The following is a 20,011-nucleotide window of genomic DNA, read 5'->3' on the forward strand; positions in this document are numbered from 1 at the left end:
GTGGTTTTTAAGTTTGTCTAGACCCGATGTATGCCTCCTTCTTTTCCTTGACTAAAACCTCAATTTCTCTAGTCATCCAGCATTCTCTACACCTACTAGCCTTGCCCTTCACCCTAACAGGAACGTACTGTCTCTGGACTCTCATTATTAGTTGGATAGAGAACTGATTGGCAACAGGAGACAGAGAGTAGTAGAGAAAGGGAGCTTCTCAAAACGGAGACCTGTGACCAGGGATGTCCCACAGAGATCCGTACTCTGTTTGTGATATACATAAATGATTTGGAGGAAGGTGTAGGTTGCCTCATTAGCAAGTTTGCAGATGACACGAAGATTGGTGGAGGAGCAGATAGTGAAGGGAACTGTCAGACAATACAACAGAATATAGATAGATTGGAGAGTTGAGACGAGAAATGGCAGATGGAGTTCACTCCGGACAAATGCGAGGTGATGCATTATGGAAGATGCAATTCCAGAGCGAATTATACAGTAAATGGAAAAGTCCTGGAGAAAATTGATGTACGGAGAGATCTGGGTGTTCAGGTCCATTATTCCCTGAAGGTGGCAACGCAGGTCAGTAGAGTAGTCAAGGTATATGGCATGTTTCCCTTCATCAGATGGTGTATTGAGTACAAGTTGCCTAGGTCATGTTACAATTGTATAAGACCTTGATTTGGCCACATTTGGAATACTGCTCTGGTCACCACATTACCAAAACGATGTGGATGCTTTGGAGAGGGTGCCGAGAGGTTCACCAGGATGTTGCCTGGTATGGAGGGTACTAGCAATGAGGAGAAGTTGAGTAGATTAGGATTATTTTCATTGGAAATAAGTTGCTTGAGGGGGGACCTAATTGAGGCCGACAAAATCATGAGCGATGTAGACAGGGTGGATAGTAAGAAACTTTTTCCCAGAATGGAGGGTTTACTGGGGGTCACGAGTTCAAAGTGAGAGGGGAAAAGTTAGGGGAGATTTACATGGAAAATTTTTTTAGAGGGTGGTGGGTGCCTCGAATGCGTTGCCACTGGAGGTGGTAGGGATGGAATGATAGCATCATTTAAGATCTATCTAGACAGATACATGAATGGGTAGGGAGCAAAGGGATACAGAACCTGAGAAAATAGATGGCAGATTTAGATAGAGGATATGGATCAGCACAGGCTTGGAGTGCCGAAAGGCCTATTTCTGCGCTGGAATGTTCTTTCTTCTATTTTTTAAGGCTTTCCATTTTCCAGTCGTCCCTTTACCTGCAAACATCTACCCCCAATCAACTTTTAGAAGTTCTTGCCTAGTACCGTCAAAATTGGCCTTCTTCCAATTTAAATTTTTAGATCCGGTCTATACTTTTTCCATCACTATTTTAATACTAATAGAACTATGGTCTCTGGCCCTAAAGTGCTCCCCCATTGACACCTCAGTCACCTACCCTGCCTTCTTTCCCAAGAGTAGGTCGGGTTTTGCACCTGTTCTAGAAGTACATCCACATACTGAATCAGAAATTCTTATTGTGCATGCTTAACAAATTCCTCTACATCCAAGCTTTAATACTATGGCAGTCCCATTCTGTTTGGAAAATTTGAAAACCCCTACCATAACCATCCTATTATTCTTACAAATAACTGAGATCTCCTTACAAATTTGTTTCTCAATTTTCTGCTGACTGTCGGGGGGATCTATAGTAGAATCGCAATAAGGTGTTCACCCTTTTTTTTATTTCTCCACCCAAATAACTTCCCTGGACATATTCCCAGGAATATCCTCCCTAGTTGGGAAGCATGGACTGGGAGCAATTGCTACATGGAAAGGGCATTATAGACATGTGGGGACTGTTTAAGGAACAGTTGTTGTGAGTGATGCATAAATGTGTTCCTCTGAGACAGGCAAGAAGGGGTAAGATAAAGGAACCTTGGATGGCGAGAGCGGGGGAGCTTCTTGTCAAAAGAAAGAAGGCAGCTTACGTAAGGTGGAGGAAGCAAGGGTCTTTCTCGGCTCTAGAGGCAGGCGAGGAAGGAGCTCAAAAAATGGTTTGAGGAGAGCCAGGAGGGGGCACAAAAAAGGCTTGGCAGGAAGGATTAGGGAGAATCCAAAGGCATTTTACACGTATGTGAGGAATAAGAGAATGATCAAAGAAAGAGTAGCGCCAATCAGGGATAGCATAGGGAACTTGTGTATAGAGTCCAAGGAGGTAGGGGAAGCCCTAAATGAGTCTTTTGCTCCTGTCTTTACTAAAGAAAAGGACCTTGTAGTGAATAACACCATTGAGGAGCAGGTAAGCATGCTGGAACGGATAGAGATTGAGGAAGTTGATGTGCTGAAAATTTTGACAAACATTAAGATTGGCAAGTTGCCAGGGCCAGACCAGATTTGTCCTTGGCTGCTTTAGGAAGCGAGAAATGTGATTGCTTTGCCACTTGCGAAGATCTTTGCATCCTTGCTCTCCACTGGAGTTGTACCTGAGGCCTGGAGGGAGGCAAATGTAATTCCTCTCTTCAAGAAAGGAAATAGGGAAATTCCCGACAATTACAGACCAGTCAGTCTCACATCTGTCGTCTGCAAGGTGTTAGAAAGAATTCTGAGGGATAGGATTTATGACCATCTGGAAGAGCATGGCTTGATTAAATGCAGTCAGCACGGCTTTGTGAGGGGCAGGTCATGCCTCACAAGTCTTATTGAGTCCTTTTGAGGATGTTACTAGACAAGTTGATGAAGATCAAGCAGTGGATGTGGAGTATTTGGTCTTCAGCAAGGCATTTGATAAGGTTCCCCATGGTAGGCTCGTTCAGAAGGTCAGGAGGAATGGGATATAGGGAAATTTAGCTGTCTGGATTCAGAATTGGCTGGTCGACAGAAGACAGCGAGTGGTAGTGGAAGGAAAGTATTCTGCCTGGAAGTCAGTGGTGAGTGGTGTTCCACAGGGTTCTGATCTTGGGTCTCTACTCTTTGTAATTTTTATTAATGACTTGGATGAGGAGATTGAACGATGAGTTAGCAAGTTTGCAGACGACATGAAAGTCGTTGACAGTATAGAGGACTGTTGTAGGCTGCAGTGTGACATTGACAGGATGCAGAGATTGGCTGAGAGGTGGCAGATGGAGTTCAACTTGGATAAATGCGAGGTGATGCATTTTTGAAGGTCGAACTTGAAAGTTGAGTACAGGATTAAAGACAGGATTCTTGGCAGTGTGGAGGAACAGCGGGATCTTGGTGTGCAGGTACATAGATCCCTTAAAATTGCCACCCAAGTGGACAGGATTGTTAAGAAAGCATATGGTGTTTTGGCTTTCATTAACAGGGGGATTGAGTTTAAGAGTCGTGAGATCTTGTTGCAGCTCTATAAAACTTTAGGTAGACTGCACTTGGAATATTGTGTCCAGTTCTGATCACCCTATTATAGGAAAGATGTGGATGCTTCGGAGAGGGTTCAGAGGAGGTTTACCAGGATGCTGCCTGGAATGGAGGGCTTATTTTACGAAGAGCGGTTGACTGAGCTCGAACTTTTTTCATTGGAAAAAAGGAGGAAGAGAGGGGACCTAATTGAGATGTACAAGATAATGAGAGGCATAGATAGAGTTGATAGCCAGAGACTTTTTCCCAGGGCAGAAATTGTTAACACAAGGGGTCACATTTTCTGCCAAACAGCTGAAAACTATAGAGGGGATATCAGAGGCGGGTTCTTTATGCAGGGAGTTGTGAGAGCATGGAATGCGTTGCCAGCAGCAGTTGTGGAAGCGAGGTCATTGAGGATATTTAAGAGACTGCTGGACATGCATATGGTCACAGAAATTTGAGGGTTCGTACATTAGGTTTACCTTACATGAGGATCAATGGTCGGTACAACATCGTGGGCTGAAGGGTCTGTTCTGTGCTGTACTGTTCTATGTTCTAATGTTATCCCTAATCAGAAATGCCACTCCCCTTCCTCTCTTGCGCCCGCCCCATCCTTCCTAAAGCATCTATACCATGGAACATTAAGCTGCCAGTCCTGCCCATCCCTGAGCCACATCTCTGTAATTGATCTGAGGCAGATGGTGGCTCAGTGGTTAGCACTGCTGCCTCACAGCACCAGAGATGTAGGTTTGATTCCAGCCTTGGACGACAATCTGTGTGGTGTACGCACATTCTCCCTGTGCCTGCGTAGGTTTCCCCAGGTGCTCCCGGTTTCCTCCCACAGTACAAAGATGTGCAGTTTTTAGGTGATTTGGCCATGCTAAGTTGCCCATTGTGTTCAGGAATGTTAGGTTAGGTGTATTAGTCAGGAGTAAATGTAGGGTGGGGGAATGGGGCTGGGTGGGTTACTTTTCAGAGCGTCAATGTGGATTTGTTGGGCCGAAGGTCATGTTTCCAAACTGTAGGGATTCTATGATATCCCAGTCCCATGTTCCCAACCATGCCCTGAATTCATCTGCCTTACCTTCATCTGTTAGGCCTCTTGCATTGAGATAAATGCAGTTTAATTTATCAGTCCTATCTCTATCTTTGCTTTGCTCCTGACTGTTTGAGTTGCTCCTTTCTCTTAAAAGTACAGTCTCAGACTGATCTCTTCCCTCACTATCTCCCTGGGTCTCCCCCAATCCTGCCTTTACTAGTTTAATCCTCCCAAGCAGCTCTAGCAAATCTCCTCCCCAGTATATCCGTATCCTTCCAATTCAAGTGCAATCTGAACTTCTTATACAAGTCACTTCTACCCGATGATCCAAGAATGTCAATCCTTCTCCCCTGCACCAGCACCTTGGCCACACATTCACCCGCTCTATCCTCCTATTCCAACCCTCACTATCTACTGGCACTGGGAGTAACCCAGATATTACTAGCCCCAAGAACCTTCTTGTTAAATTCCTGCCTAACTCCCTATTTTCTCTCCTATGTCATTAGTTCCAATAAGTACAACAACCTCCTTCTGGTCCCTCTCCCTTTGAGAACATTTTGCACCTTCTCTGAGATATCCTTGATCCTGGCACCAGGGAGGCAACATACCATTCTGATTTCTTGCTGTCTGGTGCAGAAACGTCAGTCTGTGCCTCTGACTAGAGAGTCCCCTATCACAATCGATCACTTGGAACCTGATGTACCCCCTTGTTACATTACAGCCAGTCTCCATACCAGCAACCTGGCTGCCCATGCTACATTCCCCTGAGAGTCCGTCACCCTCTACATGTTCCAAAACAGTGTACTGTTTGAGATGGGAATAGCCACAGGAGACTCCTCCACATCCTAGCTCCCTCTCCTACCTTTCCTGGTAGATGATCGTAACCCATCTATCTGACTGTATCTGCGGTTTTTCTTCCTTCTTACAGCAGCCATCCATCACAGCCCCCTAGTTCCTGTAAATTCCTCATTGCCTGTATCTGCCACTCTAGCCAATCCATGTGATCTGATAGGGTTTACATCCAAAAACACTTCCTGCAGACATAATCATCAGTAACATGGAAACTCTCCCTAATCTCCCACATCCAATAGGAAGAACACATAACTCTACTGAAGGCCATCTTTGCATCTTAATTATCTACAGACCCAGAAAATAGCACTTGCTGCTCTGAAAAACACTGCTCCAGGCTAACTTAGTACCTATGTTTAATATTTTTTAAATTTTACTCGAGAAAGATCTCAATAAAACATTTTGTTAAAAACCCACTCTACTCACTATTGTAGTTTTATAAAATAAGTAACAAGGTTACACTTTTAAAAAGTCACTTAGCTGCTCCCCTGTAGCAAGCTCATCCATATAGGTTTCTCCAAGGTCAGCTGTGCATTTCATTGTCAATTTTTCTTAGACAAACTCTGATGTCCAGAGATTCTTGAAATCAAACAGCAGGGGCAATAGCTGTGCAGGTTACTGCTGGGTCAGACAGCAGTGTAGATTTCTTTCTCTGTTTGAATCACTTCCCATGTGGTCACTGCCTTCAGTGTCTTCCTCCTTTTTTAAAGTGCTGTTGTTTTGATCTATTTTTTCCCCTTAAGTGGTTGCATCATAACTTACAAAACAGTAATTACTGCTCCTAGAATTCGAGGAAATCGACTCCAACATCTAAAATACCTCAAAAAAGGAGCAGCCCTTACAGCCACAATTTTTTCCCGTCCTCCATCTTGGATTACCCAGAATCCAAAGGATAACATGGAAAAGCTGAAAGGGTTGCTTTCCTTTTGGGTAGAGAGGATGGAGAGGATGGAATATTCAAAATTGTGAGGACTCTACACAGCAGAGAGAAAGAAACTTTCATATGGGAGAATGGATTGATAGCCAAAAAAACACAATTTAATGTGGATAGTAAAGGATGTGGGGGCGACGTGAATTTTTATTTTACACAGCATGTGGTTGAAATTTGGGGCTCACAACTTGTGTGTGTGGTGGATGCAGGAACAATTGTGGCTTTCAAAAGCACCTGATGAAAGACATGTTTTTAGGTTCATGGTGAAAAGGCAGGGCAGTGGGACTGATTCATTTTTTGCAAAGCGCTATCACAGACATGGGTCTCTTGTGACATAATCATCCCATGATTTTAGAGAATGCAATGGTTCATCTCCCAGTACAGTTTACTCACTATTTATTAAAAATTTTAGGCACAGAAACCTAACTCAGGTGATATCGTACTATCCAGAGATGAAATCCAAAAACGAGAACGGGAAGGAGGTGGTTGAATACAACAACAAGTATTGGGTGATGCTGGAGGACCAAGATGAAAATCAATTCTACCCTACCAAAGAGGCCAGGAAGTATGTAAACCTGGAATGTACTTAAATTGAGCATTTTGTTTTACAGATAACATCAAATCAAACAGCCTGTTCCAATTGGGCTAGACTTCTGAAATATTAAATGTGTTATCTAATCCTAATAAGTGGAATGGATGTGCCAATATTCCTTTGTTATCTCCAGTCTTGATAATTCAGGTACTCTCCTAACCAACCTCCGTCTGAAGCCTTGAGCTTATTCAAACCTTTGCTACCCATTTCCTACCTTGCACCATGCCATTTTTTTGCCCTAGCTGGCCCCTGTGCTCACTGGCGGACGTTGGAACCTGGTCAAACTACACCTTGATTTTAAAAGTTCTTCCTGAAGTTTTTGAATGTCACTTTGCCCTTGTCCTCCAAATCCCTGTAACCCCCTCCAGCTCTACAGCCCTGCAAGATTGATGCACTTTACCATTCTGGCCTCTAGTACTTTCTCAATTTTAATTCCTCCACAGTTCTCACTGTGTCCTCACCTGGGCTCTGGAATTCCCTCCCTTCCCTCCCTACACATTCCCACCTTTTATTGTGTTCCCTGATTGACCAAACAATTATTCTCCTACTCTAATATTGTCCCTCGTATGGCTGAGAACGTAATTTTATTTAAAAAAGAACTCCTATGAAGTGCCTTATGGAATTTTTACTACAGATAGAGGTGCTACTTAAATGCAAGTTATTGTCTTATGAATTATTGCTACAACAAGAGTGGAAAGAATCCGTTGGTTTATTGTCCAGATGTAGTTGTATTGGCTGCCTATATCATACCTATTTCATGTTCAATTAGCTGACTTTGATTAAAGTGCTAAGTATTCTTTACTGTACTGATGTACACAATTTATTTCTTTAACATCCAGGGAGGAAATGAAATGGCGTAAGTGGGTAGATGACTGGCTGGTTCATCTCATTTCACCCAATGTCTACCGAACACCTGGAGAAGCCCTGGAGTCTTTTGACTACATTGTGCGGGAGGGGAAATTTGGAACTTTGGAAGGATTTTTTGCAAAGTATTTTGGAGCAGCAGCCATGTTCTTTGTCAGCAAGAGACTTAAATCTAGGTTTGTGTATTTAATTATTTATGATTTCTTAAGTCCAGGTACCTGTGTGGGAGCCATAGGACACAGCCTTCTGACCAATCCTGATGGGCAATCAAAGACATGGATGCAGGGCAGAGCAGATTTACTAGAATGGGAGCAGACATGAGGGATTTCAGTTGCAAGGTCAGATTGGAGAAGTTGAAATTGTTTTCCTTAGAACAGACAAGACTACTGGAGCGTTAGTATATACATTCACTCTTATGGAAGCTTTTGGTAAAGTAAGAAAGGTGTTGTCCAGTGGCATTTGGACATTAATTTTAAGATAATTGGCAGCGGGGAGATGACCATATTCTTTACACAACACATTTTTATCATCTGGAATGTGCTGCCTTCCAGAGATGTGGAGGTGGGAGCATATTCAATAGACACTTTAAAAAAGAGATTTGGATAAATAAATGAGGTGGAGAAAAATACAGGGCTGTGGGGAAGAAGAAGGGAGAACTGGGCTAATTGGGTGTCTCTTTCAACAGATTGCGCGGTAAGATTCTGTGCTCCTCTGACCCATGTTGGTATTATTGAATTGAGGGCAGGCATCTAAGATTTTGAAGTGGATTCATTCTCTTGCTTGATTAATTTATGCAAACAATTAACCAAGGAGGAAGTAGAAGGAGAGTAGAGGTGAAGTTGCAATCTGATCATACATGATCTTATTGAATGGTGGAGCTCATGGAGTTGAATTACATATCCTGTTCCTGATTTTTGTGTGTTCCTAAATTTAAAAAGGACAGGAATTCATTTGCAGTTGGTGTGTGCTATTCTGATAGTTCCAATGTCTTTGAAGGACTTTAAAGGGAAAGTCCTTTCCAGGGAAAAATGGCAGCAAGCAGTTGAAGTTCAGTGAGTTGATTTTTTTTTCACTTTGAAATCACTAACTTGAAAACTGGAGGTGCTTGGCGTACCTATCTGAAGCAGCTTGTTCCCTCCCTTATGTGGATTTGGGCCCTGCCAAGTGATCAGGATTCAACTGCTCATTCAGTACTTGCCAGCCTTTTCCCCTTTTTTAGCCCCAAAGTAAAGTTTGTATTTCCCTTGCACACTTCCCTGCTACCTTCATCCCCCATTCTAAAACCGTTTGCAAAAATGCCATCCCGTATTCCCAATTCCTCCGCCTCCACCGTATCTGCTCCCAGGAGGACCAGTTCCACCATAGAACACACCAGATGGCCTCCTTCTTTAGAGACCGCAATTTCCATTCCCACGTGGTTAAAGATGCCCTCCAACGCATCTCGTCCATATCCCGCACCTCCGCCCTCAGACCCCACCCCTCCAACCGTAACAAGGACAGAACGCCCCTGGTGCTCACCTTCCACCCTACCAACCTTCGCATAAACCAAATCATCCGCCGACATTTCCACCACCTCCAAAAAGACCCCACCACTAGGGATATATTTCCCTCCCCACCCCTTTCCGCCTTCCGCAAAGACAGTTCCCTCCGTGACTACCTGGTCAGGTCCACGCCCCCCTACAACCCACCCTCCCATCCTGGCACTTTCCCCTGCCACCGCAGGAACTGTAAAACCTGTGCTCATACCTCCTCTCTCATCTCTATCCAAGGCTCTAAAGGAGCCTTCTACATCCATCAAGGTTTTACCTGCACATCCACTAATATCATTTATTGTATCCGTTGCTCCCGATGCGGTCTCCTCTACATTGGGGAGACTGGGCGCCTCCTAACAGAGCACTTTAGGGAACATCTCCGAGATACCTGTACCAATCAACCACACCGCCCTGTGGCCCAACATTTCAACTCCCCCTCCCACTCTGCCGAGGACATGGAGGTCCTGGACCTCCTTCACCGCCGCTCCCTCACCACCAGACGCCTGGAGGAAGAACGCCTCATCTTCCACCTCGGAATACTTCAACCCCAGGGCATCAATGCGGACTTCAACAGCTTCCTCATTTCCCCTTCCCCCACCTCATCCTAGTTTCAAACTTCCAGTTCAGAACACCCCCCCCCATGACTTGTCCGGACTTGTCCAACCAGCTTATCTTCTTTTCCACCTATCCACTCCACCCTCTCCTCCCTGACCTATCACCTTCATCTCCTCCCCCACTCACCCATTGTACTCTATGCTACTCTCTCCCCACCCCACCCTGCTCTAGCTTATCTCTCCACGCTTCCAGCTCATTGCCTTTGTTCCTGATGAAGGGCTTTTGCCCGAAACGTCGATTTCGCTGCTCGTTGGATGCTGCCTGAACTGCTGTGCTCTTCCAGCACCACTGATCCAGAATACCGTCAGAAAGCGCATCCTGTTGGACCCAGCCACTGGCCTGCAAATCATCTGATTTGGGCTCAAGAGAAATGTCACAGGAAACCAGATTATCTGAGTTTTAAATAAAAGGGAAGAGCAAGTGAATGGGAAATGTCATGTGCCCCAGTCTTTCCTCCTCTCCTCTTGCCACTTCAAGCAGCCACACCATCTTTAATAGTTGTCTGAACCTTTCATTCTTTTGGACCCCCAGTGCTGTCATTTAAGGGAACATGCTGACTTGTTGTCCTTGCTCGTTTTCAGACATAATCTTCACGATGATGTCCGGCAGGATCTGTACAAGGCGGTCGATCAGTGGATGGCTGCCATTGGCAAGCACAGGCCATTCATGGGTGGAGAGTTGCCCAACCTTGCTGACCTGGTAATAGCTGTCAACGATTGTAGATTCCTTTTTAGATTTACATTGTAACCAAAACTGAGGAGTTATTAAGAGCAGGAAAGATTGAACAGGACAAAAGTTGACAGATGATTAAACGGAGATTTTTAAATTTATGAAATGATTTGATAGGAGAGATGTAGCAAAGATGTTTCTACTTGTGGCAAAAAACATGTTATTTGGCACAACTGGTCCATACTAGTGTCTGTACTCCACCTGAGATTCGTCTGACTCCTCTTCATTTCACTCTATCAACACACCTTTACATTCCTTCCTCCCTCATGCTTTTCTAGCTTTCCCTGAAATGCATCATTGTGTAAGCTTTATGAAAGAGGTTTCCAAATTTTTATCACTCAGTGGATAAAGAAGTTTATCTTGAATTTCTTTTTGGATTTATTAGTAACTATCTTTATGAACCCTACTACTCATCTCGCTTGGACATCAAAACATCTGTAATTCTACCATGCCAAACGTGTTCACAATCTTAAGGGCTCCTAATAGGATCACCCCTTAGTTTTATGCAAAACAGTGTCCTAGTCTATTAAGCTTTCCTGGTCATATATAATGTCTCAATTCTGTAAGTCTGCAGTTTGTAATGTCTTTCTTTTGCTTTTCCATTTTCACAGGCAGTCTATGGTGTACTTAGAGTAATGGAAGGTTTGAAGGCATTTGATGACATGATGGCAAATACCAAGGTCAAGACATGGTATAAAAGAATGGAGGAAAACATCCAGAAAGGACAAATGGTTAAGCAATAAATCGCTGCAGTAACCACTGAGAAAATCATGAAATTCCAGTTGCATTTTACTGCTGTTAACAGTTCAGTAGGATGATAGGATCTGATGTTAACGAGAGTACTGTAAGATGTGTGGACAAAAGAAACTGTGCTTTAAGAACTGCAACCACATAAACTCATCCTCAGTTATTCAATGATATACAGAAAGATTTAGTGCAGTGTTACATTTAGTCTTTAAATGTTGTTTGAATCCAGTATTGGGGATTAGCCTGATACCAGAATAGGAATTGGTAAATGGAATCTCATTCTGTTTTGCTTTAAACTCCAGTTTCAGTACCTTAGTGGATGTATGCATATAGGGTTTCCACATTGATGACAGGACAAAACTACTTGGCATCAATGCTGCAAAGTATAAATGAAACTGAAAAGGCACTTGAAACGAAGACCTGCAGAAATAATAAAGCAATAGCTTAAAAAAAACAAGTTTATCAATTAAGCAGTGCAGTGTCTGTGAGAATTAAGTAAAAAGCATAGTTAAAAACTAGATACCTCAAATAAATACAGGACCTACTGGTCATACACAGCAAATTCCAAGGAGATAACAGACATTATTAATGATTCAGGTAAAAACCATAAAATATGAGCAGCATTAAAATAGGAGCAAAACAAGAAGGAAGCATATAAACATGAATAATCCAACATCCATTTTTTTCCGTCCCTTTTATGATTTGATTTAAATATTGTTTGTTTTACAGTTCTAATGAAAGGTTACATCTAAAACAATAATTTACGATCAGGAGAGCTATCTGTGTTCCTGGCCAGCATTTATTCCTCAGACAGGGGCTCGGTGGTTCGCACTGTTGCCTCACAGCACCAGTGACCTGGGTTCGATTCCAGCCTCGGGGGACTATCTGTGTGGAGTTTGCACATTCTCCCCGTGTCTGTGTGGGTTTCCTCCCACAATCCAAAGGTGTGCAGGTTAGGTGATTTGGCCATGCTAAATTGTCTGTAGTGTTCGGTGCATTAGTCAGAAGGAAATGGGTCTGGGTGGGTTACTGTTCGGAGGGTTGATGTGGACTTGTTGGGCCGAAGGGCCTGTTTCCACACTGTAGGGAATCTAATAAAATATTACCCTGGTCATTTTCAAAATGCTGTTTGCGAAAGCTTGAGAGTAAGTTGGCTGTCGCATTTCCTATGTAATATTTCTTGTGTACTTTGGCTGGAAAGAGCTTTTGGAGTGTCCTGAAGAGCCAAAAGGTACAATGTAAATCTTGCCTTCCTTTATAAGAACCCACTTGGACTCACCCTGAAAATTACTGAGGAAGATATCAGTAGATTTGCATCTGCTTATAAATTCTGGCTGCAACAAAGAGGGGAAGGCACAGTTATCAGGGTATGAAAAGTCAACAGGCAACCAAGTATGATGACAAAATGCTGGTTGGAAGATTGATTATTTTCCATTTATCTGCATGGCAGTCGTTTGACAGGTTACACAGAAGGAGAAAGTGGGGACTGCAGATGCTGGAGATCAGAGTCGAGAGCGTGGTGTTGGAAAAGCACAGCAGGTCAGGCAGCATCTGAGGAGCAGGAGAATCGACGTTTTGGGCATAAACCCTTCAGCAGGAATGAGGCTTATGGGCCGGGGGCTCTGAGATAAATGGGAGGAGAGTGGGGTTGGGGGAATGCAATAAAGGTTGAAGGTAGATGAAGGAGAGGGAGAAGGTGATAGGTCAGAAAGGAGGGTGGAGTGGATAGATGGGAAAGGTGATGGACAGGTCAGGAGGGCAGTGCTAAGTTGGAGGCTTGGGACTAGGATAATGTAGGGGGAGGGGAAATGAGGAAACTGGAAATCCATACTGATCCCATGTGGTTGCAGGGTCCCAAGGTGGAATATGAGGTGTTTTTCCTGCAGGTGGTAAGAGTTTGGTGATGGAGGAGGCCCATGACCTGCACGTCCTTGACTGAATGGGAAGGGGAGTTGAAGTGGGACGGTGAGGTTGGTTGGTGCGGGTTTCCCAGAGACGTTCTCTGAATCAATCTGCAAATAGGATTCCTGGCTCCCCAATGTAGAGGAAACCACACTGGGTGCAATGGGTACAGTAGATTACATAAGTGGAGGTACAAGTAAATTTCTGTTGGATATGGAAGGATCCTTTGGGGCCTTGGATGGAGGTGAGGGTAGTGGTGTGGCTGTAGGTTTTGCACTTCCTGCAGTGGCAGAGGAAGGTACCAGGAGCGGGCTGTGGGCTGGTGGGGGTATGGACCTGATGAGGGAGTCGTGGAGGGAATGGTCTCTTTGAAATGCTGATAGGGATGGTGAAGGAAATATATCTCTGCTGGTGGGGTCCATTTGTAGGTGGCGGAAGTGGTGGAGGATGATGTGATGTATGTGGAAGTTGGTGGAGTGGAAGGTGAGGACTGGGGGTTTCTGCCCTTGCGTTGGGAGGGGTGGGGTTCAAGGGCGGTGGTGTGGGAAGCGGAGGAGATGCATTGGAGGGCATCATCCACCAGATGGGAAGGGAAATTGCGATCTTGGAAAAAAGAGGCCGTCTGGGATTTTCTAAGGTGGAATTGGTCAACCTGGGAACATGCGGAGGAATTGAGAATAAGAGATGGCATTTTTATGGAGGCAGGGTGGGAGGAAGTGTAGTCTAGGTAGCTGTGGGAGTCTGCGCTTGGAGAAGATGTCTGTGGTTAGTCGGTCACTGGAGAAGTTAAACAGAATATTTAATACATTTATGATGTCTTCCTCAATCTGTTTCTCTTTTGCTTCCCTTTCTTTTGTAAATAACTGTTTTAGGCTTTTTTTTTTGCTGAAGCTGTGCCCTTTTCACTTCTCTGTAGCAAGTGGAAGTGAATTTATTGGTTTGAGGCGAGCAAGTGCCTCAGACTCTGACAGGATGTATTAGATTACCTTTCTTTTGTCTTAAATGTTCCTTTCTCACAAGAGTTGGTGAAATAGAATTTCTTAAAATAAATCTTGGTAGGGTTTTAGTGGTTAGAGGGGTTCCCTGACTACAGATTTCTATCTGGATGATGTAAGTAGTATTTAATAAAAAGTATTAAGAATTTTAACTGTGTTCTATTTTGTTACATGTAATTGGAATATTGTTGGGTGGCAAAAGGCAATAATGAATTGTACGTAATGGGGTAAACAAAGATTATAACTGCATTACTGACCCAAAAACATTGCCTTATCCTGACTACCTGACTTTAGGTAGGGTAGATACATAAAAAATAGAAGTATGAATAAGCCATTCAGCCTGTTGAGTCTGCTCTGCCATTCAATACAATCGTGGATGATTCTCTATCTCAGCGCTAACTCCTGGCTTCTCTCCATAATGTCTTTACCCTCTAGAAATCTTCCTATTTCTTTCCTAAACTTATTCAGTGACATTGCCGCTATAGCCTTCTATGGTGGAGAATTCCAAAAGGTTCTTCATTTTCTGAGTAAAGAAATTGCACCTCATAATAGTATAGGCCATTTTAGTATAGGCCATTTCAGACTATGTGCTCAGATTGTGATCCCTGGTTCTGGATCACCTGGCCAGAGGAAAAAATCATCCCTGCATGCAGAAGGTTATGTTTTAATAAGATTTCAACGGATTCTTCTGAACTTCAGTAAAGGGCTTATGCCCGAAATGTCAATTCTCCTGATCCTCTGACGTTGCTTGACCTGCTGTGCTTTTCCAGTACCGCACTCTCGACTCTGATCTCCAGCAACTGCAGTCCTCACTTACTTTCTTCCAGTGTATACAGTTGACCCAATTTCTCATACGACAAACTTAGTCTGGTCCTGCAAAGGTCGCAGTCCACCGTACATGAATTATGATAAAGTGTATGTGAATTGGAAACAGGATGATGCTTGCTTTTGGTTCCTATGTAATTAAAGTGTCAGCCACGCCTCAGTGAGTAGCATTTTTGCCACTCTTTTCTGAAGAGTGTTAGCAAGCTTTGAGAAGATTTGTAGCTCAGGTTGAGGTTCTGGATGTAGGTTTGCTCACTGAGCTGGAAGGTTCATTTTCAGATGTTTCGTCACCATACTAGGTAACATCAGTGAGCCTCTGAATGAAGCACTGGTATTAGTGACCCACTTTCTATTTGTGTTTAGGTTTCCTTGAGTTGGTGATGTCATTTCCTGTGGTGATGTCCCTTCCTGTTCTTTTTCACGGGGGGTGCTAAATGGGATCCAAGTCAATGTGTTTGTTGATAAGAGTTCTGGTTGGAATGCCATACTTCTAGGAATTTTCGTGCATGTCTCTGTTTGGCTTGTCCTAGGATGGATGTGTTGTCCCTTTCTCATCTGTATGGCAGATACTAGTGAGAGTGGATCATGTCTTTTTGTGGCTAGTTGATGATCATGTATCCTGGTGGCTAGTTTTCTGCCTGTTTGTCCAATGTAGTGTTGGTTACAGTTCTTGCATGGTATTCTGTAAATGACATTAGTTTTGCTTGTTGCTTGTATAGGGTCTTTTTAAGGTCATTAGCTGCTGTTTTATTGTGTTGGTGGGCTTGTGGGCTACCATGATGCCAAGGGGTCCGAGTAGTCTGGCAGTCATTTCTGAGATGTCTTTGATATCGGGGAGAGTGGCTAGGGTTTCTGGGTGGGTTTTGTCTGCTGGTTTATGTTTGTTGCTGAGAAATCAGCAGACAGTGTTCATTGGGTACCTGTTCTTTTTGAATACATTCTATAGGTGATTTTCCTCTGCTCCTAGCTCCTCTGTGCTGCATTGTGTGGTGACTCATTGAAATAATGTTCTAATGTAGCTTCGTTTATGGGTGGTGCAATAATTGCTTCTGTAGTCCAGTATTTGGTCTGTATGTGTTCTTTTCCTGCAGACACTGGTTTGAAGTTCCCCATTGGCTGTTTGCTCTACTGTGACATCTAGGAATGGCAGTTTTGTTGTTTTTCTCCTCTTCAGTGAATTTTATGCCAGTAAGGGTAGTATTGATGGCCTTGAAGGTTTCCTCTAATTTGTTTCATTTAATGATGACAAAGGTGTCATCCACATAGCGGACCCAAAGTTTGGGTTGGATGGTTGGCAGAGCTGTTTGTTCGGGTCTCTGCATTACTGCCTCTGCTAAGAACCCTGGTATCAGAGATTCCATGAGTGTTCCGTTGGTTTGTCTGTAGGTTTTGTTGTTGAAGGTGAAGTGGGTGGTTAAGGCATAGGTCCACTAGCTTGATGATGTCCTTGCTGATGAAGTTGGTGGTGGTTGGTGTATGTGTTTTGGTTCTTCCAATAGTGTAGTCAGTGTTTCCTTGGTCATGATGTTGATGGATGTGAACAGGGCTGTTGTGTCAAAAGAGAACATTATTTCATCCTCTTCTGTCTTGGTGTCTTTGGTCGTCTTGAATTATTTGAGTGAAGTGGATGGAGTGGTGTGAGTCTTCTATTGTTTTAGTCTTTGGTGCAGCTCCTTGGCTAATCTGTATGTTGGGTGTTCCATGTAGTGAGACTATGGGTCTGGGGGGGGCTCCTGGTTTGTGAACTTTTGGTAATCCACAGGGTGTGGGCTCAAGTTCCACGTAGAAATTCCAAAACCTAAACTGACACTTCAGTTCAGTACTATGGGACTGCTGCACTGTCAGAAATACTGTCCTTCAGATGAGCTGTTACACTAAGTCCTCAGCTGTGCTGTTTGAGGCTATAAAGTATGTCGCGTCATTCTTAAAAGAACAGTAAAGGAATTATTCCTCGTCCTGACCCAACATTTATCCTTAGACCAACAATGGCTAAAAATAAATTATTTTATGTCATTCTCATTGCTTTTGGGAGGGTTTGCTGTATGCAGATTGGCTGTCATGTTTCTTAAATTGTAAAAATGACTACAGTTCAGTAATATTGGCTGTGAAGCACTTTGGGACATCTTGAGGTCATGAAAGTCACTTGCAACATCAAGGGAAGGTTTTTCATTTATTCAAACCATAACTATTTGGAGAAACTACCAGAAGACTGCCTCGATCCAGGGAACCATCTTGAATGCTGTTTAATCACTCAAGTATGATGTTGAAATTAATATGATATCAGTAGTAGTAGTACTCAAAGGTCCCATCAATGAAATATCTAACAACCAAGCAAGTAGAATGATACATCCAGCATAGCATATTATAAGGAGAAAAGAAATACTGGTCCTACTTACAAAGAATATAGAGCTCATATTAAACTTTGAATAATATATCCTATTCTCGTTGAGTTGCAAAGTCATTTAAAATGCAAAAGTAATGTACGGACAGCCATGGTTTTCAACACTGAAAGGAGGTTACCATTTAGAGATGTAACTTTTACAATCTTTTGATATAATGGAATTAGAGGGCATAGGTTTAGTGTGAGAGGGGAAACATTTAAACAAGACCAAGGGGCAACTTTTTCATACAGAGGCTGGTGCGTGTATGGAATGAGCTGTCAGAGGAAGTGATGGAGGCTGGTACAATTACAACATTTAAAAGGTATCTGGATGGGTATATGAATAGGAAGGGTTCAGAGGGATGTGGGCCAATTGCTGACAAATTGGACTGGATTAGTTTAGGATATCTGGTCAGTATGGACAAGTTCAACTGAAGGGACTGTTTCCATGCTGTACATCTCCATGACTCTGTGTGCTCATCTATGACTTGACTTTTTTCTACGCTGAAAGACTGGAACGACGGGGCTTACATACCCTTGAGTTCAGAAGACTGAGAGGGGATCTGATTGAGACATATATGATTATTAAAGGATTGGACACTCTGGAGGCAGGAAACATCTTTCTGCTGATGGGTGAGTGCCGAACCAGAGGACACAGCTTAAAAATACGGGGTAGACCATTTAGGACAGAGATGAGGAGAAACTTCTTCACCCAGAGAGTGGTGGCTGTGTGGAATGCTCTGCCCCAGAGGGCAGTGGAGGCCCAGTCTCTGGATTCATTTAAGAAAGAGTTAGATAGAGCTCTCAAGGATAGTGGAATCAAGGGTTATGGAGATAAGGCAGGAACAAGATACTGATCAAGGATGATCAGCCATGATCATATTGAATGGTGGTGCAGGCTCGAAGGGCAGAATGGCCTACTCCTGCACCTATTGTCTATTTAAATCCAGATTTGGCAGTCATGTATTTAGGTATCTTGACCCTGAGCCCTAGAATTCTCTCACAAACTCTCTCTGCCTCTAAAATCAGTCATCCAAAACGTACCACTTTTGACCATGCATTTGGCATATTAAGATGGCATATCTTAATATGCCATTGTACAACCTATTGTCTAATTTTGCAGATGATGCTCCTGTGAAGCACTTTAAAGTTCTCCATAGATGCTGCCAGACCAGCTGAGCTTCTTAGAAAAAATGCTAGAGAAATTCAGCGGGTCCAGAGGAAAAAGCTAAAGATACAGAGTTAACATTTTAAGTCTGATGCTTCTTCTGCATTTCCTCTTTTATTGTTTCCAACAATCTGATTATTTTGTTTTCATTTAATTTAGATAAATGCAAGGTGTTGCATTTTGGGAAAGCAAATTTTAGCAGGACTTCTACACACTTAATGGTAAGGTCGTAAGGAGTGTTGCTGAATAGAGACTTTGGAGTGCAGGTTCACAGCTCCTTGAAAGTAGAGTTGCAGTTAGATAGGATAGTGAAGAAGGTCAGAGTAAAGGACCAATTGGGAGGACATGTTACAGCTGTACAGGACATTGGTTAGGCCACTTTTGGAATATTGTGTGCAATTCTGGTCTCCTTCCTATCAGAAGGATGTTGTGAAACTTGAAAGGGTTCAGAAAAGACTTACAAGAATATAGCCAGGGTTGGAGGAATTAAGCTATAGGGAGATGTTGAATAGGCCGGGGCTATTTTCCCTGGACTAGCGGAGGCTTTATAGAGGTTTATAAAATCATGGGTATAGATAGCCCTGAAGGGCTCATGCCCGAAATGTCGATTCTCCTGCTCCTTGGATGCTGCCTGACCTGCTGCGCTTTTCCAGCAACACATTTTCAGCTCTGATCTCCAGCATCTGCAGTCCTCACTTCCTCCTATGGATAGGATAAGTCGATAAAGTACAGAACGTGAAGGCATAGGTTTAGGGTGAGAGGGGAAAGATATAAAAAAGACCTAAGGGGCACCTTTTTCAAACAGGGTGGTGTATGAATGGAATGAGCTGCCAGAGGAAGTGGTGGTGGCTGGTGCAATTACATTTAAAAGCCATCTGAATGGGTATATGAATAGGTAGCGTTTGAAGGGATAAGACCATAAGACATAGGAGTGGAAGTAAGGCCATTCGGCCCATCGAGTCCACTCCGCCATTCAATCATGGCTGATGGGCATTTGAACTCCACTTATCAGCATTCTCCCCGTAGCCCTTAATTCCTTGTGACATCAAGAATTTATCAATCTAAACTCTCTTTCCACTTGTAAACACCTTTTGCTTCCTCTTGTTCAGCAGGTGTTGGTCCAAATCAGATGTATTCCACTTAAGTTATGACTTCAAATCTTGAAGTCCAATCTCCTGGGTACATTTATCAAAAGCTTTGCTAAAATCTAACCAATCAAACTCACCAAGTTTCCTGTCCTTTTGGGGTTCTGCAACACTATGGGCCAAGTGCTCACCAAAGGGAGAGGGGAAACATTTAGGGAAGATATGCGTGGAAAGTTCTTTACACAGAAGTTGCTGGGGGCCTGGAACGCATTACCAGCGGTGGTGGTAGAGGAAGGGACGATAGATAGGCAGGAAGCAAAGGGATTCTGGATTAGTGGTGCTGGAAGAGCACTGCTGCCTCATAGCGCCTGAGACCCGGGTTCAATTCCCGACTCAGGCGATTGACTGTGGAGTTTGCAAGTTCTCCCCGTGTC

The 20,011-nt window shown here is 43.4% G+C and overlaps 1 protein-coding gene across 1 annotated transcript in view; it reads left to right on the forward strand.

The window, feature by feature from the left end:
• The window catches only part of ptgesl (prostaglandin E synthase 2-like), a 28,470-nt gene extending 14,199 nt beyond the window's left edge, over window positions 1–14,271 (forward strand). Inside the window, exons 4-7 of the mRNA XM_060841142.1 lie at window positions 6,556–6,708; window positions 7,575–7,775; window positions 10,328–10,445; window positions 11,087–14,271. Coding sequence (XP_060697125.1) covers window positions 6,556–6,708; window positions 7,575–7,775; window positions 10,328–10,445; window positions 11,087–11,218 — 604 coding nt within the window. The 3' untranslated portion in view covers window positions 11,219–14,271. The remainder of the gene's footprint in view (window positions 1–6,555; window positions 6,709–7,574; window positions 7,776–10,327; window positions 10,446–11,086) is intronic.
• The last annotated feature ends 5,740 nt before the right edge of the window (window positions 14,272–20,011 follow it).

The sequence above is a fragment of the Hemiscyllium ocellatum genome, chromosome 21 (assembly GCF_020745735.1).
Source record: "Hemiscyllium ocellatum isolate sHemOce1 chromosome 21, sHemOce1.pat.X.cur, whole genome shotgun sequence".
Lineage (NCBI taxonomy): Eukaryota > Metazoa > Chordata > Chondrichthyes > Orectolobiformes > Hemiscylliidae > Hemiscyllium > Hemiscyllium ocellatum.